General features: G+C 38.0%; 1 protein-coding gene across 4 annotated transcripts; it reads left to right on the forward strand.

Annotated features, from left to right (window-relative positions):
• The first annotated feature begins 1,044 nt into the window (after window positions 1-1,044).
• Window positions 1,045-25,113, forward strand: LOC106067184 (allatostatin-A receptor-like). Of its 4 annotated transcripts, none has more exons than XM_013226331.2 (2): window positions 1,045-1,218; window positions 21,526-25,113. In XM_013226331.2, exon 2 carries the CDS (start codon window positions 21,632-21,634, stop codon window positions 22,688-22,690), a length of 1,059 nt encoding a protein of 352 aa, XP_013081785.1. In that variant the 5' UTR covers window positions 1,045-1,218; window positions 21,526-21,631; the 3' UTR covers window positions 22,691-25,113. The 4 variants fall into 4 exon arrangements, with proteins under 4 accessions (XP_013081785.1, XP_013081787.1, XP_055895189.1 ...); XM_013226333.2 differs by having other exon boundaries at window positions 1,048-1,120; XM_056039214.1 differs by lacking the exon at window positions 1,045-1,218 and adding an exon at window positions 1,298-1,441.
• Window positions 25,114-26,614: the final 1,501 nt, after the last annotated feature.

Consider the following 26,614-nt stretch of genomic DNA (forward strand, 5'->3'; position numbering starts at 1 on the left):
TCTGAGTATGGAGAATGGACCTTGCCATTTGATGAATAGTCTGTTGCTTTTGTCTGGTAGTAGCAGACATACTTGATCTCCTGGTTCAAATTGTTTCAGTGTTCTGTTTCTATTGACTCTCATTCTGGTATTGGAGTTTGCTATGGCTGTGGCTTCATTTGCTTTTTCACATGCCGCCAATTCTCTGGCGCTAACTCTTTTCAAAAATGTCTTTGTTTAAATTCAAATCAACCAATAGATTTCAAACATACTAATTACGTCCCTTGGGTAAATCCTGACTTGAATGTCAAGTGTCTAAATTTGAGGATTAAATCCCGAGACTCATGTCGAGGGCTTATATTTCTTTCAAAAGTGAAATGTACAAACAATTGTATAATGTAATCTGTGACACTATTCTAGGGTATAATAAACGTCTTCCGAAAGAATGAATGAGTCAGAATGTAATAAAGATTAATTATATTATATATATATATATATATATATATATATATATATATATATATATATATATATATATATATACCATTTGCTCTAGATCTATAGGGCGATAATGTTAAAGTCATCTGTTTCTTTGGCCAACGGTAAACGAGCAGGGTGTCATGTGGCAAGCACAACGACCAACCACCTTTACTTTCCCCAACTAAACTTCTAAAGTCACGTACTCAGGGGCGCCCTAAAAATCCCAGTCTTCAATTAGATTCGAACCCAGGACTCCAGGTTCGGAAGCCATAATCGCTTAAATTAACCACTCAGCCAGGCTTATATATAGAGTACTAGAATTAAAAATAGCATACCGCACCGGTAAATTATCACACAGATTAAGAAACGAAATAAGGTAATAATGTGACAAGGTTTATTGATAAAAAAATATTTTTTACAAGAAAAAAAATTCGGAAAATCTGGTTAGTTGCCCCTCCGCAGTTCGCCGACCACTGGCGCAGAAGATCACAAAAAAAATAAAATAAAGCAGTTATAGGTTACTTATAAATAAAAACCCAGGCTAAGTTTTTTCACCCTCGTAAATGGTCGTAAAGTAGATCTAGTAACAGGGGAAAAAAAATTGTCGGCAGTCGGTCGGTTTGAATGCGAGGTGCAGGTGGAAGTCGGTCATTTACAAAAAGTGTGTTGAATCTAAAAAAAAAAATAATAATTTACGACTGTTGTGCATTTCTTTTGAGAAAATTAAATGTTTAGATACTTGTATATTTTCAAATGCGGGTATGTTGCTATCTCTTAAATCTAATCTAACATTTTTTAAAAGTTCTAGTAGATTTTATTTTATACTTAGTTCTAAAATGTGGAGAAATAAAAGTTGACCTAGATCTAGATTTCGATTGTATTTTCTTACTTAAAAATGTATCAGCTGTTTGGTTCACAATCTCATATCATTGTCAGTGCATCTTCTAAATGACTAAATGCATCGTTTAATTAGACTTTATGAGTATGACTATACTATCTATAGTTACACTATAGTAATAGTGACTATTAAAAAAATAGTCTATAGTCTAGAAATTAGATTCGAGATTACTAGTCTTACTAGATTTTACTAGATCTAATCTACATGCAAGCTATTTATAAAATACTATTTTAACTTATATCTAGTATAAGATCTAGATATAGAATTCAATCTAGAATAATATAAATTTATAAATATAAAATATAAATTTATAATGATTCACACAATGGACTTAGATTGTTTGCTGCACACTCACACATGCTATCGGATAGACAAGTAAAGTCAAGTAAAAAAAAAACAAACTAATTTATAAGTTATTTCTATACATCTTATAATCTTGAAACGAGCTACTAGATCTACTAATCTATATTCATGTCTAGGTCTAACTAAATAACTTAAGTAAGGTGATAAACTATTATACTACTAACACTATTAATAATAGTAGTATTATTCTATTATTAATTATATATAGATCTGGATTGTATATAGTTATATAGATTATATATATATATATCATACTTAATAGAGTCTATAATAATCTAAATAAATAATATATAGATCTAGATTTTTTGAATTAAATCTATTGTAAAGTTTGTTTAGCATGTAACAATGTTTGTCCATTCTATGACATTTTAACTTTGTTTACTGCCAATACAGATATACATATTATATATGTTTATATTACATACAATTTTTATCTTAAGATTAGAATGCTAAGTTGGTATCTTATAGCCTAATATTATAAATATATAAATTATAATGTCTCTTTGAGTGTATAGACTTCTGATAGAATCTAAATATCTTGCTCTTTTTCCCCCTGTCCCTATTTTTTCTGTTTTTATTTTTATAGACTTTATACATATTGGTGTCTAATTATTTATTTATTAAATATGCTCTTTTTATTGACTACTTAAATCACAAGTTTGGTCAGAATTTAACACATAAATTTTATTTCTAGACTGTTAGGATATATGTTAGTTTACAAATAGGAATTTGGCGCATAGAGGTTATTGATTCATTTTGTTTTGCATATTTCGGGTTAGGTTTTATATCTAATGACAATAATAGTGACAATAATGTAAAAAAAAAATATATTAAATAAAAACAGTTAATTTGTTAGAGTCTTTGAAGGCAGTCAAGTTTTGTAAATAGAGAATTTTTTTGGATTTAGTTATTTGGTTAAAGATAAACATATCAACAACATAGACAGATTCCTTTCAGTACCAGATTAAATTTTTGTATCAACAACACTCTAGATTGTCTCATTTCATTGGTGCCCTTTCGCCTTTGTTCAGTTGGTTATCTGGAATTAGTTGCTACCTTTGCCAGAACAGCACTCCAGTGAAGCCACAGCGAAGGGGTTAAGTTACCAACAAGACAAAAGATTATTTACATTCCAACACACACAAAGAAACTGGTGCTGATGGTGATAAGAATTAGACCATTATGTAATTTTCAATGATCAAAGACCATTTCTAGCCTTTTAAATGTGTCCTTTTGCCAGCCAGATTTGGCATTTGTCACCCTGAGGTACATATTATCTTGGATGTACACAGTTTGAGGCATACATGCAGGGCTGTCCTACATATTGCGGGGCCCTATGCGAAATGGATTGTGCTGGGCCCAATCTGGGTTGTGATAAAGATTATAAGTGAATATTAATATTTAGTCTTAGAAAATAAATTAGTCTTTGCATTTTGTTCATACTTTACTAAGTACAAAATCATTGTCAAATTAACTTTACGAGCCATCTACAGTAGATAGTAGTTTTCCAACAAAAAGCTGATAAACATTTAGATCTTCCTTTTAGATTTACTATCAACTAGCAAAATATCTCTTTTGTCTTTTTTTAAAGAGACCGAGATAGATTTAGATCTATATTTGTATGCCAGTGACTATTAAATTAAATTAAGTATAACTATTAAAGTAAAATATGTATTTGAACTTCTTGTTTTGATTAAAATTCGCCTTATTATTACATTTTTATTAAATAAAAGCTGACTATGCCATTTTTTTTATCGCGAGTAGGATTGGCATTGTCCATATTGAATGACACCCAGAAATGACAATTTTGTCTGTTTTTAAGGAGATTCACATCAATTTTCAGATTTTAATAATTTCAGGAGATTTTCATGACTTTTTCGTATAATTTAGAATGTCAGGAGAATTCCAGGAACCCTTTAATAATAAGTTAAAATGGCTTAATTTAATAATTTACACCTAGAATTCGCGCAGGGCCTATGAAAGTGCTGAGCCAACAGCGGCCGCATAGGTTGCAGTGGCCTAAGACCGGCCCTGCATACATGTAAGAACTGGAGATGCATTACCAAGAAATAACTTTTTAAATAGCTGAGAAACACTCACACTGTGTTTGACACAGTCTTAACACAGTTACTTAAAAACACTGAATTTTAAAACACTTAACTCATCTTTACACACTTTAATTAACCTATTATCTTAAATGTAACCTTAATGTTATAAATTCGACTTAGTTTGCCATACAAACTATTAAAAAAAAAAAGCAAAAGCTATTCAGAACTATTAGAGTGTAATAATACTTCATGTTTCAATAAATCATTGTCAATGGTTTTGTTTATAAAATTATTATTACAAATGTAAACAAACAAAGTTAGTCATGAATAATTTAAAGAATTACCCATATCTGTAAGGAAATACCCAGAAAGCAGATCTATATCTTTTTTTATAACTTTTATTTCTTTCTTCAGCAGTGCACTTATATTTAAATAGATTAAACAACATTTCATTTGATCTTCTTTTGGTTATTAGCCTGCTCTCTAGATTGTCAGACTCTTATCACTTTTGTTGTTTCTATATCTACAGTCTTTATGATTGCAGTGGAAAGGGGGAGGGATTTATGTGTAGATAGGTCAGAAGGAATATCCATGAATGGATTGGTATTCAACAAATGATTTCTACATTTAGGAACAAGAAAAACATAAAAAATACTTAAAAAAAAAAAGCTTATATCAAATGTAATTGTATCAATTAGGTTGAATCAGTCATGCAATTATAGTTTCTACCTACTTAGACACAATAAATCTGTGTGATAAGAAATATTTGTACCAATTATTTTTGTTTAGCTTTTAGCTTTCTCAATGCGCTATGATCATCCTATTACTTGTCTGGACCAGTTGGGGTAGGGAAGAAGGGGATATATTGGTGAATGTTTACATGATCATTTTTTAAATGCATTAAAAAAAAATTTCACTAAGGGTTCAACTTATACCACCACATCTATCAAGTACAATTTCTTTCCCTTCTTCAAGATACTAAACGAAATTACCAATTAATAAATAATAAACTAATTGGTTGATTTTTCTTTTATTGATTCTTGTGTTGTCAGGTAAAAGAAATAATTGTGTAAAATATCAGCTTAATCCGAGATTGGATGTGGGAGAAATAATGTGTAAAAACTTTTTGCCAGGCAGACAGAGTGAGTTGATATAAGCTTTGTAAAAAAATAAATGTTTCATGAAGAGATGGACAATGAGCCAAGTGTAAAACTAGTATACATTGATGCTAAATCTGACTGCCTGGAGCTACACTGTCTACATCGATGCTAAATCTGACTGCATGGAGCTATACTGTCTACATCGATGCTAAATCTGACTGCTTGGAGCTACACTGTCTACATTGATGCTAGCTCTTACTGCATTGAGCTATACTGTCTACATCGAGGCTAAATCTGACTGCATGTAGCTATACTGTCTACATCGATGCTAAATCTGACTGCATGGAGCTATACTGTCTACATCGATGCTAAATCTGACTGCATGGAGCTATACTGTCTACATCGAGGCTAAATCTGACTGCATGGAGCTATACTGTCTACATCGATGCTAAATCTGACTGCATGGAGCTATACTGTCTACACTGATACTGTCTACACTGCTCTGCTAATAGAATCGTGGGTTCTCAAGGTCACAGTGTGAATTAAATGAAAACGCAGATTGAATTTCAAAGCCTAGTGAATCGTGAATACATTGTACAGATGATCGATGGAACACACTTTATATGTTGTATCGTTAATGAACGTTGTCACAGAAGTGGAGCACACGTCTGCGCAGTACAAATGAAGTTATATAGATCAGACCAGCTCGAATGGAACTTAAATTTATATTTGACAAATTTAACCTTTTGAAATTAAGGTCACGCTTTATGTTAACCCACTGACCGACATAAACAAATAAAATCCCCCCCCCCCCCCCCACCTCCAATTGTAATTGTTTATGTTTCTCTCGTGTTTTATTATTGTATAGGTACAGTACTTGTATACTACCAAACAGTAGTGAACAAAGTGACACATTTGATGTGCACACGAGCAGAAAGCCGTTATGTGTAAAACTGACTAGAACAGAAAATACGATAACCTACATTGCATGACTTGCCGTCAACAACTCAAGGTCGCGTGCTAGCTCTCCCCTCCTCACATGGCCTACTAAGCGGTGTGCTTGGCTTTGTTCCGTTAACAGCTGGAGGGGGTAGACTTTAGTTCCTTGGATATCATGTCTTGCATACGACGTATGTTCATTTATAGATGAGCTATTTCCCATTTAGAATCTAGAGTTCTATGTAGGAAAAGAGGTCTTGACTAGTCGTGTGTAACTTCAGGAAACCATTGGTCTCTTTTCATTGGCTCATTTATTTTTACATTTCTACTGACACTGGCGTACACTTATACTGGCATACACCACTACTGACAGTATTGTACAGGCTACTTATATGAACACTGGTTTCCTATTATTCTTAAGTCTGTTTCTGGGGCATTAACGAAGTGGGTGTAGAAAAACTTGTACACGTGTGGGAAGTTGTAGCCCCAACGTAGATCTACTGACCACCATTAACCGGCTAGTTTGTGCCGACATGTCCTTGAGGATGGAATGGTTGCAGCATTATGCATAGTGGCACTTATAGGCCTATGGAATGCTGCCAGGGCATGGTCTTGGCGGGGATCAAGTGATGGAGTTTTCCTTCAAGAAAAGGCGAACAGAAGATCAATGAATCAATAAGTCAATGATGAAAACTACGTATGTAGAGCCGTTGACCAAAATCCCATGCTCTCTACTTTGTAGGATTAGGTCTGTACATTAGAAGACGAGTTCAGTTGAGACATAGATCTACATGTACGTTGGGAGATCATTATTTGGTCTAATTAGATGAATGGCGAGTGCAGTACGTCACGTGGCTACCCAGACCCATATGTTACATATAGTTTGCCACCCCCAACGCAGACTTAGCCATTGAGTCGATTTCAGTTCTCTTTTAATTGTTTTTAGTAATAGCTGGGGTTAGTTCTCCATTTTTCTCTTTCGGACAGTTGTTTCCTACGCCAGTTGAGGGCAACTTGTCTCCTTTACCGGATTGGTTCCCTAACCTTCGTAATGCCTCAGCGATGTCCCAACAGCCGTTTGCAGAACATCATTTCCGTCTTTGTAGTTTTGTGGGCCCTAACCAACAAATATTTGATCAAAGTGCCCGCAAGTACGTCTCCATTTCACGTTGACCTAATGGGCGTCAAAGCACCAAGAAACGACAGTATGGCCTAGTGACGTCACCTGATCTGAATGACCAGTGCCTGGCGTGTTGTCTAGTTCGTTTCTTTAATCTTGTCTCCAGCCAGCAGCTTAGATAAGAATTAAAAATGAGGTCAGGTAAAATCGAAATCACCATTGGATCATGTGACCCGACAAGCTGGGAAGCCATACAAAATGTTTACTAAAGCTGCCCGCTTCTCAGACTCGAAATAACTTGAACTTGTTTTTCATGTCCTGCTCTACAGTTTTGGAATCTGGTTTTAAAAAAAAGGCTACAAAGACAGTTTGTGTGGAAACACAAACTCAAAATCGGCCCCCGAAGTGGTCCACCCAGGGAAGTAAAAAGGAAGGTTTCAATATTTTTAGAAAGAAATTAGAATGAAATTCTATTAAGGCAAATGACAGAAGAATGGAGAAAGAAGGTTGACAGAACTTGTGTGGTGCCCCAGCGGTCCAGCAGACCAAGGAATAGGTGAATGTGATGTTAGATGTGAACCTGGCCTAACTGATGTCTTATAATGATTATCTAATAAATCTAATTGTTTTGTAAAGGGTCAATCTCTTATTCAAAGCCTCAAGAAAAAAAGTCCTTAAGTTTTAGAGTTCCATAGCTATATGAAGACTTTACAGTTCACGCGATAATACTGTTACGAATCTCACTATCCAGGCTCTCTGCAAACTGCACCATACACCACCAACTTAAAGAACTTGACAAGTCAGGGCTCCAAAATAACGTAAAGGTTTAATGTCCATAAATAACAGCCAATACTGTACAATTGGCAGCACGTAGAACAGTACAAATAGCTCTGCGATAACAAATATCTCTCCGATAACACCGTTCCGCCGTATCAAGTCTTGCACTGGCCTCTCCGTCTCGTTCCGGGCTTGCACTGGGTTCAACAGTTCAGGACTGACTTCACACACTTGGGCTCGTTGTGTCGGACTCGATCACAGACCAAGATCAAGACGCCGTTCGTCTCAACTGTACTTGACAGTACTCCGCACTGAACCGTCGTGACGTCGTTACGGTGACGAGTATCTGCCAGAATTGTATCGAGTCAAATTGAAGACCGCCGACAGCAATCAAATGAAACCCTACGGGAGTTGGAGGCAGACATTGCACGCCTCGCCCATTTGGCTTACCCAACAGCCACGCAAGACCTCCTGGAAATAATCATTACTGATGCGTTTTCCGGTGCACTTCGAGACCCCGAACTGAAGAAGGCCATCAGAGTTAGTGGCAAGCACAAAGCCAGTGAAGCCCTTGTGTACGCTCTCTTATACCAAGCTGCTAAAGACGAGTTCGAGAACATTTACCAGGACCAGAGGCTGGAGGTTAAAGATAAAGGTCGCAGGGAACTGAGAAAAACGAACGAGGCCCTAGAGAAATGTAGAACTACCCAGATACCACAAGGTCAACGTGGAGGGAGAAAACGATGCTGGAACTGTGGAGGGTTTGGTCACCTACAACGAAACTGTGCAAAAAGGTCTTTTCGACAAGAAGTGAACCAACACAGATCTGAGAAAGTATACAGACCCTGCAGGAAGGCTGAAGAAACGGGGGTGATCACCGATTGTCGTCGTCTTGAGGTGCAAGCTCCCGAGCCGCGGTCAGACGAGAAAAGCCAAGATGCTCAGCGAAAAGATGAAAATGTAGCCCCCATTTTCCGAATGAAGGAAGCTCATAATTTAGCCCTCATGTATGAATGGTCTAAAATATGATGTCGGATTTTCACTATGTTTTCTAGTTTACGTGATCTAAACGGGACGGACGAACAGACAGACAACACAAAACTAATTGCGCCCTTTTCCCTTTTCGGGGGCCTCTAAAAACACTATTTGAATACTTTTGTGTAGCTGCAAACAAACAGCACCACTATTTGTATACTCGTGTCTATCTGTCTAGAACTGAACAACGTGTGGTGTAAAACCTTAGAGTCCTATTTGTATACTCGTGTCTATCTGTCTAGAACTGAACAACGTGTGGTGTAAAACCTTTGAGTCCTATTTGTATACTCGTGTCTATCTGTCTAGAACTGAACAACGTGTGGTGTAAAACCTTTGAGTCCTATTTGTATGGTTGTAGCCCACATAGTACATTCGTGTATTGTCAATGTTAGTATGCGGTACCCAGCTACAATTATTGTACGGTACCAACTCTCTGTGTAGGTCTATGGTTGTAGATTTCCGATGGCTGCCTGGTCGTGCGGTTTGCGCGCTGGACTGTCGTTCAGATTTATCAATGGTCCCGGGTTCAAACCCTGCCCGCTCCCATCCCCCGTCGTCCTGCGGGAGGTTTGGACTAGGAAGTAATTATCTTCAACTCTGAAGGAACATCCGAACCATGTAAAACATTTTTACAATTTCTCTATAGCATCGTGATTTTCTTTATTGTGGAAAACAAGATAAGGGTTTGAGTTGCGAACGTTCGGGCAGTCCACCATGTAAAACAAGATAAGGGTTTGGGTTGCGAACGTTCGGGCAGTCCACCATGTCAAACAAGACGTCATGAAGAGTTCACTTGAACTTGTATCAAGATTTCTAGTTGGAAAGATGAAAGGATTTAGGAAACAAATGAACAAAAGCAAGTTTAATATATTTTTTTTAAACAAAGCTTATATTGATTAAAATTGATTACGCATTATTTTCTTTGTCCTGATGCTTGACATTCTTTCTGGGAAACAAGTTTATAAATGTCTGGTTGAAGCTTGTTTGCCACTGATCATCACTGATGACAAATTTTGATCAGATAATCTCGAACGGGGAGGTGTTTTTGCAGCTTTCATTATGGAAAAGAACTGCTCGCAGAGATCAGTGCTTCCAAACATAGCAAGAATTCGGGCTGCAAATTTCCGCAATTCAACGTTCTTTGCAAGTAAATAACTGTAAAATTTTGGCACAGCCACTTCTATCTACTTCGCTTTCAACAAAGATCCACACTGCTTTTCCATCAGTTCTAGTTGCACATTATAGCAGCATTTTCAGAAGCAAATGAAAATGGAGATACAAACAACGAAAATTCTTGCTCGTATGAAACGAAGTCAAGAAAACGGTCATTGAAAGCATCTACTAATGATTCCAGGTGTAGGACATATTTACCAAATGTCGCAGCCGTATTTAATCTTTTTAGTTCCTGACACGTTGAGAAGTGAACAAGATTTTCTATTCATATTTGATTTATCCACAGTCGTAATTTTGCTTGAAAGCACTTGACATGATCACAGGCAGTTATGACAATTTTGTCTTTACTTTGAAGTTTCAAATTCAAGTCTTGCAGGTGACCATTGAGATCAACTATAAATGCAAAATCCTGAATCCATTCGTCAGTTTGGAAATGTTCAACAGGTTCACCTTTCATGTTCAGAAACAATACATTTTCTTCACGCAGTGCAAAAAATCTCAGCTTTAACGACACACTCCTACATAAAATCACATTCACTTAATGATTTGCTATGGATTGCAATTAAAAATGTAGCTTGCTTTCAGTGTAGACTCATTCTTGTTGTCCAGCTTAACAAATACTTGTTTCAATTCAAGTAGCTTGTTATCTTTTATTTTCCAGCGTAATAGTCTGACATTATTTTGATAATTTTTGAGCTGCCCAAGCGGCCCCCGAACGCCGTGTTTGACATGCCTGAGCTAACGTGTATAAACTTTTGACCAGACAGACAAATTGAGTTGATATGAGTTTAGTAAACAAAAAAAAAAGTTTCTATTATTAAACACGAATATGGATCATGTACCGTGCTAGTATTTATTTAGACAATCTTTAAAAAGAAAATCAACTCTTGCTGACAGAATTAGAGTTATCTTTCTCTTTTGTTCACATTGATTTCTGTGTGTCGTTGGTTTATGCCAATCTGTTTCCACTATGATTATAAAGGCCGCTGAAGGCTGTCATTCTTCTGGCCAAGAAATATCGTGTTTGATGCAATCTTTGGTCTGCTTCCTTGTTTTACTTGTTTTATTTCTCCACTGGTGAGAGGTGCTATGAAATTGTTAGATAACTTGCATAGATCAGGAACACTCATCTTGTTTTAGTTCTCCACCGGTGAGAGGTGCTATGAAATTGTTAGATAACTTGCATAGATCAGGAACACTCATCTTGTTTTAGTTCTCCACCGGTGAGAGGTGCTATGAAATTGTTAGATAACTTGCATAGATCAGGAACACTCATCTTGTTTTAGTTCTCCACCGGTGAGAGGTGCTATGAAATTGTTAGATAACTTGCATAGATCAGGAACACTCATCTTGTTTTAGTTCTCCACCTGTGAGAGGTGCTATATAATTGTTAGATAACTTGCATAGATCAGGAACACTCATCTTGTTTTAGTTCTCCACCGGTGAGAGATGCTATGAAATTGTTAGATAACTTGCATAGATCAGGAACACTCATCTTGTTTTATTTCTCCACTGGTGAGAGGTGCTATGAAATTGTTACATAACTTGCATAGATCAGGAACACTCATCTTGTTTTAGTTCTCCACCGGTGAGAGGTGCTATGCAATTGTTAGATAACTTGCATAGATCAGGAACACTCATCTTGTTTTAGTTCTCCACCGGTGAGAGGTGCTATGAAATTGTTACATAACTTGCATAGATCAGGAACACTCATCTTGTTTTAGTTCTCCACCGGTGAGAGGTGCTATGAAATTGTTAGATAACTTGCATAGATCAGGAACACTCATCTTGTTTTAGTTCTCCACCGGTGAGAGGTGCTATGAAATTGTTAGATAACTTGCATAGATCAGGAACACTCATCTTGTTTTAGTTCTCCACCTGTGAGAGGTGCTATATAATTGTTAGATAACTTGCATAGATCAGGAACACTCATCTTGTTTTAGTTCTCCACCGGTGAGAGATGCTATGAAATTGTTAGATAACTTGCATAGATCAGGAACACTCATCTTGTTTTATTTCTCCACTGGTGAGAGGTGCTATGAAATTGTTACATAACTTGCATAGATCAGGAACACTCATCTTGTTTTAGTTCTCCACCGGTGAGAGGTGCTATGCAATTGTTAGATAACTTGCATAGATCAGGAACACTCATCTTGTTTTAGTTCTCCACCGGTGAGAGGTGCTATGAAATTGTTACATAACTTGCATAGATCAGGAACACTCATCTTGTTTTAGTTCTCCACCGGTGAGAGGTGCTATGAAATTGTTAGATAACTTGCATAGATCAGGAACACTCATCTTGTTTTAGTTCTCCACCGGTGAGAGGTGCTATGAAATTGTTAGATAACTTGCATAGATCAGGAACACTCATCTTGTTTTAGTTCTCCACCGGTGAGAGGTGCTATGAAATTGTTAGATAACTTGCATAGATCAGGAACACTCATCTTGTTTTAGTTCTCCACCGGTGAGAGGTGCTATGAAATTGTTAGATAACTTGCATAGATCAGGAACACTCATCTTGTTTTAGTTCTCCACCTGTGAGAGGTGCTATGAAATTGTTAGATAACTTGCATAGATCAGGAACACTCATCTTGTTTTAGTTCTCCACCGGTGAGAGATGCTATGAAATTGTTAGATAACTTGCATAGATCAGGAACACTCATCTTGTTTTATTTCTCCACTGGTGAGAGGTGCTATGAAATTGTTACATAACTTGCATAGATCAGGAACACTCATCTTGTTTTAGTTCTCCACCGGTGAGAGGTGCTATGCAATTGTTAGATAACTTGCATAGATCAGGAACACTCATCTTGTTTTAGTTCTCCACCGGTGAGAGGTGCTATGAAATTGTTACATAACTTGCATAGATCAGGAACACTCATCTTGTTTTAGTTCTCCACCGGTGAGAGGTGCTATGCAATTGTTAGATAACTTGCATAGATCAGGAACACTCATTGTGCATAGGTTTCTTGGAAGAGAGCTTAGTGGTACATTTCTTTTTAAAAAAATGGATATAAGAAATAAACTGTGCTTTTTGTAATACTGAATTTTAAGGTCAGTAGAGGAGGCAGAAGTGCTTGTAATACTGAAGTCTAAGGTCAATAAAGCAGGGAGAAGTGCTTGTAATACTGAGGTCTAAGGTCAATAAAGCAGGGAGAAGTGCTTGTAATACTGAAGTCTAAGGTCAGTAGAGGAGACAGAAGCGCTTGTAATACTGAAGTCTAAGGTCAGTAGAGGAGGCAGAAGTGCTTGTAATACTGAAGTCTAAGGTCAATAAAGCAGGGAGAAGTGCTTGTAATACTGAAGTCTAAGGTCAGTAGAGGAGGCAGAAGTGCTTGTAATACTGAAGTCTAAGGTCAATAAAGCAGGGAGAAGTGCTTGTAATACTGAAGTCTAAGGTCAATAAAGCAGGGAGAAGTGCTTGTAATACTGAAGTCTAAGGTCAGTAGAGGAGGCAGAAGTGCTTGTATATAGTTCTTCCATCGTGGTTCGATGATGACCACTTTGTCATCCAGGGGGCTGAGGGCTTTGCACTGGGGTTTTATGCCTCCTCATGTGGCTGGTGAGAGCTATGTGAGCCCGGAATGTTCGGCCGCACACTGGGCAGGTTATTCCAGCTGGAGCTAGTGTCGTTTGTCTTGCTTTTCTTTTCTGGCGTTTTTCTTCTGCCTGCGTTGTTATTTTTTCCTCAGCAACCTGTGCGCCAGTTTTCACAGCGCGACGCCATGATGCTCTGTCTTGTGCCTCTGTCTCCCAGGTGCCAGGGTCTATGCTGAACGCCTTCAGAGAAGCTTTGAGGGTGTCCCTGAAGCGCTTTCTGTGCCCACCTTGCGAGCGCTTTCCTTCGCTTAGTTGGCCATACAAGAGTCGTTTTGGGATGCGGTGGTCTTCCATTCTGTAGACATGACCTGCCCATCGCAACTGGGACTGCATCAGGATTGTGTGGATGCTTTGCAGACACGCTATTCGAAGGACTTCTGTATCTGGTATTTTGTCTTGCCATTTGACATTTAGTATTTTTCTCAGACATGTCATGTGGAAGTGGTTTAGTTTCTTTGCATGTTTACTGTACACTGTCCATGTTTCTGAGGCATAGAGCAATGTAGGGAGGATGACGGCTCTATAGACCCCTAGCTTGGTGTTTGTGGTGATACCACGTCTGTTCCAGACATTTGTAGACAGTCTGCCATAGGATGCACTGGCCTTGGCGATACGCAGGTCGATTTCACTATCGATTTTTCCATTTCTGGAGAGTGTTCTGCCAAGATATGTGAATTTGTCCACTGCGTTTATATCCTGTCCATTTATAGTGATGCTTGGATCCGAGTAGGCTTTCCCAGGAGCAGGTAGATGTAAGACTTCAGTCTTGTTCGTATTGATGGTAAGGCCAAAGTCTGAGCATGCTCTTGAGAAGTCACTGACGATACTCTGCAAATAGTTTTCAGAGCAGGCATTTAGGGCACAGTCATCAGCAAATATCAAGTCTCTGATTACTGCTGCATTTGTTTTTGATTTTGCTTTAAGCCGCCTCGGGTTGAATAGACCACCATCAAATCTGTATGATATATTTATCCCTTTGTTTTCTCTATTTGTGAATGCATCTGTCAGCATAGCGGAGAACATGATACTGAACAGTGTAGGTGCTAGGACACAGCCTTGTTTTACCCCGTTTGATACTTCGAAGGGCTCTGATGGTTCTCCACTTTCTTGGACGCGAGCCTTCATGCCATCATGAAATAGTCTCACCATGGTTATGAATTTTTGTGGACAGCCATACTTTGACATGATCTTCCAGAGTCCTTCTCTGCTAACAGTGTCGAATGCCTTTGTTAAGTCGACATATATTGAGAACAGGTCAGCATTTTGTTCTTGGCATTTTTCCTGGAGCTGCCTGCTGCAAAGATCATGTCAATGGTTCCACGCTCTTTTCTGAAGCCGCACTGGCTTTCTGGTAGTAGACGATATTCTATGTGTTGCATGAGCCGATTTAGTAGGATGCGTGCAAGGATTTTCCCAGCAATAGAGAGAAGAGATATTCCTCTGTGGTTGTCGCAGATCTGGCGGTTTCCTTTTCGCTTGTATAAATGAACAATTTTGGCATCTTTAAAGTCTTGATATTCCAAAAACAGAAAAGCTACTCATTCTCGGTGACTTCAACGCAAGAGTCGGCTCTGACCATCACATCTTGAAAGGAGTCTTAGGCAAATACAGACCTGCCTACCGTTACGCAAAATGCGGATTCGTTACGCAAAATCTCCCAAAAATGACCGTCAGTACGCAAATACGCATTTAACCCGTCGCGTTACGCATTTTGTATCCTTTTTTTCCCCCCCTCTCTTGACTAGCTTACGAGCGGTCACGGAGGTCGCGCTAAGGCTAAGCCGTCCTGTTGGTGTGGGGGGGGGGGAGGACAGAAAAGGTGGGGGAACACATTGTGTCCAGATCTATACGTTGATTGGTTCTTAAAAGCAATTAGATTTAGTCTAGAAATGAAGAACGCGAGTGTGAGGGAGTGGCGGGTTGGTACCAGGTTGGTACCGTCAGTTAGCTGATACACCAACGTGACTTTTATTTTTGTAACTAAGTTCATTAGTAGAAATTAATTATGTTGAATCCCTGATTCCCGTATTCATTGTATAGAAATAAATATCGAAGTGCTATCGATTCAAAACACATTGAGTGACATTGTAGATATCTAGTCTAGATCTGGATTCTAGATCTAGATAACTTGTTATACATGAATAGATCTAGGAATCTAGCAATTGTATCTAGATGTAACTCTCGAGTCTAGCTAGTCATTACGTTCTGTCATGATCCTCTTACATTACTACTACTACTACGACTACAATCTAGATCCAATTTAGTTGTATGATTTAGATTGACTAGACCTAGATCGATAACATCTACTACCATCTAGTATTCTAGTCTAGATCTAGACTAGATTCTTAGTCATAGTATAGAATAGATCAAGGATGAAGAGTAGACCTAGATCTACGTTTGTAGCGGATCCACGGCATCGGTAACACTCTTAAGCCCAGATCTAGAGTAGATTACATTCATTCTAGTCTAGATATCATCTCTATTGTCGTATTGATCTAGATTTAGATTGTAGATCTAATCATGACATCTAGATCTAATAATAATAATAATAATATATATATATATATATATATATGACAAAATAATGGATCGGGTTACGCATTCTGGTGCCAAAATACGCATTTTGACCATCAGCGTAACGCATTAGGACTTTTTTTTGGTAGGCAGGTCTGCAAATATGGGATAGGTCGATGCAACAGCAACGGATTATTACTACTCCAGACCTGTGCTGAACACAAGCTGCTCATATCGAACACAATATTCAGTCTTCCAATGAGAAAGCGAACTTCCTGGATGCATCCCCGCTCAAGACACTGGCACCTCATAGATTACGTCATCACCAGACAATCTGACCGTCAGGACATTCGTGTCACCAAATCTTGCTGTGGTGCAGAGTGCGGAACAGACCACCGCCTCATCATTACAAAACTAAACATTCGTATCCAACCAAAGAGACGTCCGCAAAAATCAAAACCCCTAAAAAGGCTTAACACGGCCAGCTTAGCAGATGACAAAACTGAAAAGTCGCTTGCAGATGCAATAGAGAACTGCCTCAAGTCCACCGTTCCAACTGAATCAAATGTAGATAAAAGCTGGGAATGCTTCAAAGAAGCTATCTATAGTAATGCATTAAACATACTCGGTCCTATTGAGAGAAAGCATCAGGACTGGTTTGATGAAAACAGTAATGAGATCAGAAAACTATTAGACGAAAAGCACAAGCTCCACAAATTGTGTCTGAACAACCCAAACTCCCAGTCCACTAAAGATGCATTCACTAACATCCGCAAAAATGTGCAAAAACAGCTACGCCAAATGCAAGATACCTGGCTTAGCAAGAAAGTGGAAACAATACAGGAATTTGCTGACAAGCACGATATGAAGAACTTCTACCATGCCATAAACGAAATCTATGGACCCACAAAGTCAGGCTCATCCCCTCTATTAAATTCTGATGGGACAATCCTATTGACAGATAAGGAAGAAATCCTAAAACGCTGGGCAGAGCACTTCGAAAAGGTTCTCAATACACCTTCCATCATAAATGAAGCGGCCATAGACAGGCTACAGCAAGTACCAATAAATGAAAAAATGGATGACCTCCCTACGCTAAAGGAAACCGATCTTGCCATTCAACAGCTCACAAGCGGAAAAGCCTCAGGAGCTGACTCCATTCCTGCAGAGGTCTACAAAAAAGGTGGATTAGCCCTGATTGAAAGACTTCATAAGCTCTTCTTAATTATGTGGGAAAAAGAGTCAATACCACAAGAAGTGCTTGTAATACTGAAGTCTAAGGTCAATAAAGCAGGGAGAAGTGCTTGTAATACTGAAGTCTAAGGTCAGTAGAGGAGGCAGAAGTGCTTGTAATACTGAAGTCTAAGGTCAGTAGAGGAGGCAGAAGAGCTTGTAATACTGAAGTCTAAGGTCAATAAAGCAGGGAGAAGTGCTTGTAATACTAAAGTCTAAGGTCAATAAAGCAGGGAGAAGTGCTTGTAATACATATAATGTTGTATTTTGGAAGCATCTGTATGAGACTGAGGTCCAGGTCGGCAGCTGTATTGAGCACCCGGTCTTTTTGATCGGGACTAGAGACAAGGTCAAAGCTGTGAGAGACTGCATCATCCAGGTTAGGGGCGGTATGAGACAAGGTCAAAGCTGTGAGAGACTGCATCATCCAGGTTAGGGGCGGTATGAGACAAGGTCAAAGCTGTGTTAGACTGGGTCATCCGGGTTGGGGTCGTATGAGACAAGGTCAAAAATGTGTTAGACTGGGTCATCCAGGTTAGGGTCGTATGAGACAAGGTTATCCAGGTTGGGGTCGTATGGGACAAGGTCAAAAATGTGTTAGACTGGGTCATCCAGGTTAGGGTCGTATGAGACAAGGTCATCCAGGTTAGGGTCGTATGAGACAAGGTCAAAAATGTGTTAGACTGGGTCATCCAGGTTAGAGTCGTATGAGACAAGGTCAAAAATGTGTTAGACTGGGTCATCCAGGTTAGGGTCGTATGAGACAAGGTTATCCAGGTTAGGGTCGTATGAGACAAGGTCAAAAATGTGTTAGACTGGGTCATCCAGGTTAGGGTCGTATGAGACAAGGTTATCCAGGTTAGGGTCGTATGAGACAAGGTTATCCAGGTTAGGGTCGTATGAGACAAGGTCAAAAATGTGTTAGACTGGGTCATCCAGGTTAGGGTCGTATGAGACAAGGTTATCCAGGTTAGGGTCGTATGAGACAAGGTCAAAGCTGTGTTAGACTGGGTCATCAATGTTAGGGGCGATATGATAATGGGTCATCCAGGTTAGGGGCGGCATGAGACAAGGCCAAAGCTATGTGAGACTGGGTCATCCAGGTCAGCTGTTCTGTAAGACCGAGGCAAGCATGTTAGCAGTTTAATGAAACAGGTACATCTTCGGGAACAAAAGTCATGCGTCCATTGCGTAAATGTCATTGACTACAATGAGTCCACACGAGTCAAACTTCTACTAATGCAAGCATGAAGCGTTGAATGAACTTAGTCCCGGGTTGATGACACTTTGTGTGTTTCACACTGAACTTCGTCCCGGGTTGATGACACTTTGTGTGTTTCACGCTGAACTTCGTCCCGGGTTGATGACACTTTGTGTGTTTCACGCTGAACTTAGTCCCGGGTTGGTGACACTTTGTGTGTTTCACACTGAACTTAGTCCCGGGTTGATGACACTTTGTGTGTTTCACACTGGACTTAGTCCCGGGTTGATGACACTTTGTGTGTTTCACACTGAACTTAGTCCCGGGTTGATGACACTTTGTGTTTCACACTGAACTTAGTCTCGGGCTGATGACACTTTGTGTGTTTCACACTGAACTTAGTCTCTGGTTGATGACACTTTGTGTTTCACTCTGAACGTAGTCTCGGGTTGATGACACTTTGTGTGTTTCACACTGAACTTAGTCCCGGGTTGATGACACTTTGTGTGTTTCTCACTGAACTTAGTCCATGGTTACTGACACTTTGTGTTTCACACTGAACTTAGTCCCGGGTTGATGACACTTTGTGTGTTTCTCACTGAACTTAGTCCATGGTTACTGACACTTTGTGTTTCACACTGAACTTAGTCCCGGGTTGATGACACTTTGTGTGTTTCACGCTGAACTTAGTCCCGGGTTGGTGACACTTTGTGTGTTTCACACTGAACTTAGTCCCGGGTTGATGACACTTTGTGTGTTTCACACTGGACTTAGTCCCGGGTTGATGACACTTTGTGTGTTTCACACTGAACTTAGTCCCGGGTTGATGACACTTTGTGTTTCACACTGAACTTAGTCTCGGGCTGATGACACTTTGTGTGTTTCACACTGAACTTAGTCTCTGGTTGATGACACTTTGTGTTTCACTCTGAACGTAGTCTCGGGTTGATGACACTTTGTGTGTTTCACACTGAACTTAGTCCCGGGTTGATGACACTTTGTGTGTTTCTCACTGAACTTAGTCCATGGTTACTGACACTTTGTGTTTCACACTGAACTTAGTCCCGGGTTGATGACACTTTGTGTGTTTCTCACTGAACTTAGTCCATGGTTACTGACACTTTGTGTTTCACACTGAACTTAGTCCCGGGTTGATGACACTTTGTGTGTTTCACGCTGAACTTCGTCCCGGGTTGATGACACTTTGTGTGTTTCACGCTGAACTTAGTCTCGGGTTGATGACATTTTGTGTGTTTCACACTGAACTTAGTCCCGGGTTGATGACACTTTGTGTGTTTCACACTGAACTTAGTCCCGGGTTGATGACACTTTGTGTGTTTCACACTAACACAAAGCCAGTTGGATGTGATAAGAAATCAATCGGTTGATAAAAGTTTGACCCTGACTTGACTGTCTACTGCTTCTCAGTAGCTTCAGCCTGAATGTTCGTGTGTTACTTGATTGGCGTGATCAAGTTCTGTCTGCTTAAAATACATTCACACAATGATGGAATTCTAGTATTTATGAATGAATACAACTAATAGGAATGTTTGTATGAAATGTATTGCCTGTATATGCCTACTTGTGATGCCGGTCTTGACTTGCACAACATTTATCAATTACTAGGAATTTATTTGAAGATAGCCATCAATAGTGAAGTCACTTATTTGCTAGTTTAACACAGATGGTAAGATTTTTGTTGTCATATAATTTTATCAATGAAACCACTCCATTATAGTGTTATTTTGTGTCATCTCGCTCTCTCTCTCTCTTTTTTTTCTGTGTTTGTGTGTGTGTATATATATATATATATATATATATATATATCTTATCTTCTTATCTTATATAATACAGACGTTACTTCAAAAAAGAAGATGATTACGTCCTACGCGTCATGCATTTAGTCATGCATATTAACCAATGACTTAAATTCTGCCAAGTCACTGGTTTTCCTGGCTAGCTCAGGCAACCCATTCCATGCTTTAATTGCACTAGGGAAGAAGGAGCACTTGTACAAATTTGTCCTAGCATATGGGACGAGGAATGTGCCTTTATCTTTGTGTCTTTCAGAGTATTTTATTAAATTTTGTTTTTGTATTTGAAGATTATGGTTCAGTGTTTTATGTATTATTGCTACTTTACTTTTGAGCCTTCTGTCCTGAAGGCTTTCTAAATTTAGTGATTTTACTAAAGGTGTTACTCTAGTCAAATGTGAATATTCGTTTGTTATGAATCGCACTGCTCTATTTTGTGTCTGTTCTAGTTTCTTAATGTTTTCTTGAGTTGAGGGGTCCCAAACAGAGGATGCATATTCTATTATTGGCCTAACCAAGGTTAAATAACATTTTAGTTTTATGTTCTTATTTGATTTATAGAAATTTCTTTTAATAAATCCTAATGCTTTGTTTGATTTTTTTGTAGTTTCATCAATATGTGGATTCCATGACAGTTTTTCATTTATTATAACACCTAGGTATTTTGCGTTTTTAGTCTGTGTTACTGGTTTGCCATGAATAAGATAAGTGGAATTAATTTGTTTTAGTTTTTTTGTTACTCTTAACAACTGACATTTTTCTGGGTGGAAAGACATGCTCCAATTTGATTCCCATTTCTGTAATTCATCTAATTCTCTTTGTAAAATATCTGTGTCTTGTGTTGTTTTTATTGTTCTATATATTATGCAATCGTCTGCAAATAATCTGACTTTTGTTCCTGAAGTAATGCAATTTGGTAAATCATTTATGTAAATTAAAAATAGTAGTGGACCCAAGACTGTTCCTTGAGGTACACCTGAGTTTGTGTGTATGTATATATATATTTAAAGATGTATGTAAAGATATTTATATAAGGAGAAGAAAGCATGCAAAATATATTAGAACAATAACAAATTTTGTATTATGATAACTTTGCTTGGCGTTTAAAAATATTTTTACAAATTGCATTTCATTTCACATGTATACAGTTATTTTGTTTGGTTTGATCACTGAATTTTTTAGATAACAACCCTAGTCCTAGTTCTTTAATGAAAAAATAATTGTTTTTCTTTTATTGTTGTTGTTTTTCAGGCTAAAGGCCTTCTGTGTGAATGAGACTAGATTTTACCAGTGACTTGATTCTCACATCCTTTCAGCCCTTGATGAACTGACAGATAAAGATTTGTACTCATCCATAATGATTCAAGGTGTCATGGGAATATTAACCCAGGATATTCTTGTAACATGCATACTCATGGGCTTAATTGGAATAGTTGGCCTCGTAGGAAATGCTCTCATGTTGAGGGCTTTATTGAAGTACAAGAATCTAAGAACAGATTTCTACATAGTGTTTGGCTGTTTGAGTGTGGTAGATTCATGTTTCTTGCTTCTAAGTGTACCAGTACACATCATGGACATGCTGCAAGCCACAGATATACTCTCTGATTTCTGGTGCAAGTCTAGTTTCTACATCATGAATGTATGCAGCTTCATTTCTGCCTTTTTAGTTGTGGTGCTGACCATATTGCGTAGCATACTGCTGACCAATCGAAATACAATAGCTCATCCACCAGCTCGTTACCTGTTCATTATTAGTGCAGCTATATACATCATAGCATTTATAGCTTCCATCCCTTTCATCTTCATGTACAGCTATTTCAATTATAAAGATGATAGTGGTGCTGATCACAGCTACTGTAAAATAAACGATGAAGACATTGTCCAGGAGGCGTGGCTTGTCAGTTCCTTCTCTGCCTTTATCCCCATCCTCCTTGCCACTGTCATCTATTTCATCACATACATTATAAGCCTAAGGTATTTTTCAGACAGTTATTCCAGAAGGGAAATTGAGAAATCTCGGCTTGTGAGTTCCATTTTTGTAGCTTTTCTAATCTGCCAACTGCCTTATCGTATCGCTGTCATCTATGACAGTTATTTGGTGGACTTTGAAGAAACAGCTAGGATGTATACCGTCAAGAACTACTTACTGTGTATTGTGATGGCTGACAGAGCCATTAAGCCAGTTCTCTACTCTAAGTTTGCCTCAGACTTGGCAGATGCCTTTGATGAAGTGATTAACTGTACATACTGCAGCCGCCCCTACAATGTTGTGCCTAAAAAGCTGGCCAGGCTTGCAAGCTATTCAGAGCCCCAGCCTTCTGAAAGGACCCAATCCACCTCTTCATCCAATTCAGCTACTTCACAAACTGTGCTGTTAAATAAACCCAATGACAATTTTGAAGTTGACATTTGTTAATAGATGTTTGAATGCCCTGAAGAGTTTTGTATTTGGAAATACATTACTTTCTTTTCTAAATGAATCAAGCAATAATCCTTACTGCTTTGCTAATAATGTGTGATACAATTCCATAATATGGATATGAAGACAGACTTTTCCCTATGTTAATATAATTCAGCAACATTTCTTTCTGATGAGTTAATGATATAATTTCTGTAGTGATTGATAACAATTTTGGTTTGTTTGTGACTACTTTGTATTAAGAGAAGTCACCAACCAGTACTAACATTGTAAGCTTCAATCAGCGATGTACATTACTCATATGTTCTACATTCTAAGTCAAAGTTTTATTCCCTAGCAGTTAGAGGAATGACTTTAAGAGAGATCTTATATACATGTGTAACTTCACTTTGATCACCAAAAGGACTACTATAAATGGCCTATATATTTTGAATCTTTTTTTTTTTTAATTTTTTTTTTTTTAACATAATAAATTCAGAAAGTATTCAGATTCAGAATTGAAAGTAAAAACAAATGATGAAATGATGCTAACCTCCATCATTAGGCTGTGAATTGCTTTGATTCATCTTTTTTTTTTTTTTAAAGTAAATCTCTGACAATGATACTGATAATTTTACTGATACAGTACTGGAGATTTTCTTTCCAATTTGTTGATACAGTGATATTGGTTACATTTAGGTCAAAAGGTTACAAAATGCTGATTACACACAGCTGAAAAAAACAAACAAACCTTATAGTGTTCATAAATTCAGAGCACAAACCATTTTAATCACCTCATTGTTGTTTCTACTCTTTGATTTGGATGTTTTTAAACAAAAATGGCAAAAACTTAAACTGGGCTTTCATACTGTACAGTGTGTCTAGGCTTGTACTTGAGTTTGAATCTTTATAGATATAGATAGATATATCATTTTAAAGTGGATGAAAAAAAAAAGACAAATAAAAAGTTTGAGACTTTCTTTGACATTAAAAGTTTGGCTGCCATCTTGAATGTATTCAATTATACCCAAACATGTATTCATGTAATTTTCATTCATAAAAAGTTCAGGTTCTCAGTAAAAAAAAAAATACCACACATGTACTTTTGCTAACCAGCAACAATAACCACACACCTATCACTGTCAACAGCTTGAGATTATGGTTGCTTTTGACTATAAAGTATTGAATGAAATTCTTCTCTAAATGTCATGTTCTATTATCATTGATTAGTGTGATAATATTGCTCAATATTTTTGAATATTTTTAAACATAATTCTGATCATTGCAACATAAGTGGTGCATTTTGTTTTGAAATTTCATTTTGGCAGCAAAAGTCTAGACAGGATGTCTTTTTGTGTCCACACAATGTACTCTGGGCATGTGAACTTGTTTGACTTTGTTTCTCTACCATTGAATTCAACTCCAGCCACTATTGAACTTCCATGGCTACTAATAACTAAGATTGTATTGGTGTGTCAAGTCAGGCTTAATCCACTCTGTCCCAAGAGTCAACATTAGTATGGGACAGTAAAAGCAGTTAAGCTTTTGTTCACTTGGTGACTACTCCAAGACATTGCCTTTTTATATCTTTTATTGACTACTTTATAGACTTCAGGATCTTTTACAGAAATACTTGCTATCGACATTAATTTTGTGATAGGGTACTTAATATAATTCATTGTATTTGACAATATTGTCTGAACAGCTGGTGTTGCTTACAAATTTTGTTCTAAAAATATCTTCAATGTCCAGGCCAGCTCTGTCTTTTACCACTAAATACATTGGTTATTTTCTTTTACACATTTATAGACATAATTAGTTCTTCTTCCATGAGTTCTTTCTTGATAAGACTGAAAATGTGAGGCCTTGACATTGGTATGTTGTATAAAGTTTCTTTATTCTTCTTGCAGCTATTGGATAATGTATTAATAAATCTAGCAGTCACGCTAAAACATACACAAGATCTACTTGTAGTTGGCTTTTGAAGATATAAGTACAGATGAAAATAAAATGGTGACACAAATCCATATCTCTATATAATGTATGCATTTGATACGTTTAAGTACTTTCACTGAAAACATCTTCTTATGACATGTACCCATTTAGAAAAGTTACTTGCTGCCCGGTGATACAAGGTAAAAAAAGGCTATCGAGCCTTGAAATCAACAATCTTTTCTGAATAGGCCACATGGTTTTGTGAGGATGGGCTCTATGACAAGGAGGCGAGAGAGTGGAATTAAACTATTGACTGTTACATTTTTAACAACTGGCTCAATTTTTAACCCATTGGAGCCTGTTAAATCCTGTGTTTATGCTACACCATGGTTCTAAAGTATTATTGAAACTGACACTGTTCATCGTAATGTAATACTTAATATATTTGTTGATTGTTTTGTTTTTTTCACGATTCGTGCTGCTGGCAATAAAGAAAGTATCTCTCCTGTTTGTTTCATGTTTTAGTTTGTTAACATGTTTATCATTTTCTTGGTAACATTTGTTTCCTTTGTCTCTACTGTTTCTATTCTCTAGTGATTCAGCTGGCGTGCCTGTTCAATTGGAAGTGGGAGATGGCAGGGATTTGCTCCTTTCTTTTTGTTGGGTTGGGGGAGGCGAAAAGCGAACGCATCAAATTAAGTAGCTCTATAGTACCGGTACACAAAAGTCTTATTAATGAACGTTGAACATTTAGTCTTCCTTTGTTAGTATTCATCCAATCCTTTATAGGCCTACATCCTTTCTTTACCAACGTTTACTAGGCCCAGTGTTTCTGACTCCTATGTGCTAATGATGTAGTGGTTCCTTCTGCCCTACATAAGCCTGTAGCCAATGAGATTAGGCTGGATATAGCCGACTTTTGTGGACTCCCATGCTAAATGTCAGTGAGCGAGACGACGAGAGCTGTTTCAATAGCTGTGTCCGCTAGCTGCTAAGCGCCCTTATGGTATAGGTGGAAGAAACTGTAGGGGAAAACAAGATAACAGGGGCGGTGATTGGGTAGGTGAGAGATCCACTTAGTTGATGCAGTCATGGAAAACTTGGATACAAATTTTAGGGCAGATCTAAAAGATCCATCTGCAACCAGGTTAGGAAGCAGGAGCCAAAGAACGGTATCGGGCCTTTTTTTTTTTTTTTCTTTAATACTGACTTAGCGACCAGGCTGTGAAACAATACAATGAGATCAAACCTTTCGTCAAGCAAACAGAATGTGACCTCATGCGCTGAGCAGTCAATCAGACTGGCCCAGAGAATCAAACTTACGTTCATGAACAGACCTAAATCAGCAAGGAAATGTTACATAAGAGTAGATGCGGACTTTCGAATATTTGGGCCCTCTTCAAATTAGAGTTCTCATTTTAAAGAATTGAGAGTGCTCCATTAAGCCAAGGATCCCACCCTTGCTGCAGGGCCGGCCTTAGGTATGAGCTTACTAGGCCCCTCCTAGGACCTACGATTGGTGGGGGCCTCGCACAGGACTCAAAGAGAAAAAAAAATCTAAATTTGGATCAAATCTCTAATGTTAATTAAGCTGATCATGAATCATCCTTTGAGATATGTGCTTTCGGCGCTTGGATGGAGCTTGAAAATCGGTTGAGGGAAGAAAAGACAATTGACAAGGAAACAAAAACACTTGTGCAAAAATAAAACCTACCAAGGAACTATGTTTAATAAAGAAACATTTCAAGTTGGCAGTTACTTACAGAACGGAATTGAGCACATATTGGCACTGTTTCATCCAAACAATGGACCATAGACCATATGCAATGTCTATGCAATGGACATTTTATGAGGCCTAGAAGATCTTACATATTAAACGATGAAATTCATGATCATTACTTGGGTTTAAAAATTCTTAATGAAATGTTGAACATTGCGCTCATCAGTCATTAAGTTCATGGTTTGAATTATGCTTTTCAAAAGTATTTCCTTTAGCATTTGACAATT

This window comes from Biomphalaria glabrata, chromosome 1 (genome assembly GCF_947242115.1).
Source record: "Biomphalaria glabrata chromosome 1, xgBioGlab47.1, whole genome shotgun sequence".
In the NCBI taxonomy this organism is placed as follows: Eukaryota; Metazoa; Mollusca; class Gastropoda; family Planorbidae; genus Biomphalaria; species Biomphalaria glabrata.

Coding starts and splice junctions, on each gene's coding strand:
- LOC106067184 (XM_013226331.2), top strand. CDS start 21,632: ATGATTCAAGGTGTCATGGGAATATTAACCCAGGATATTCTTGTAACA.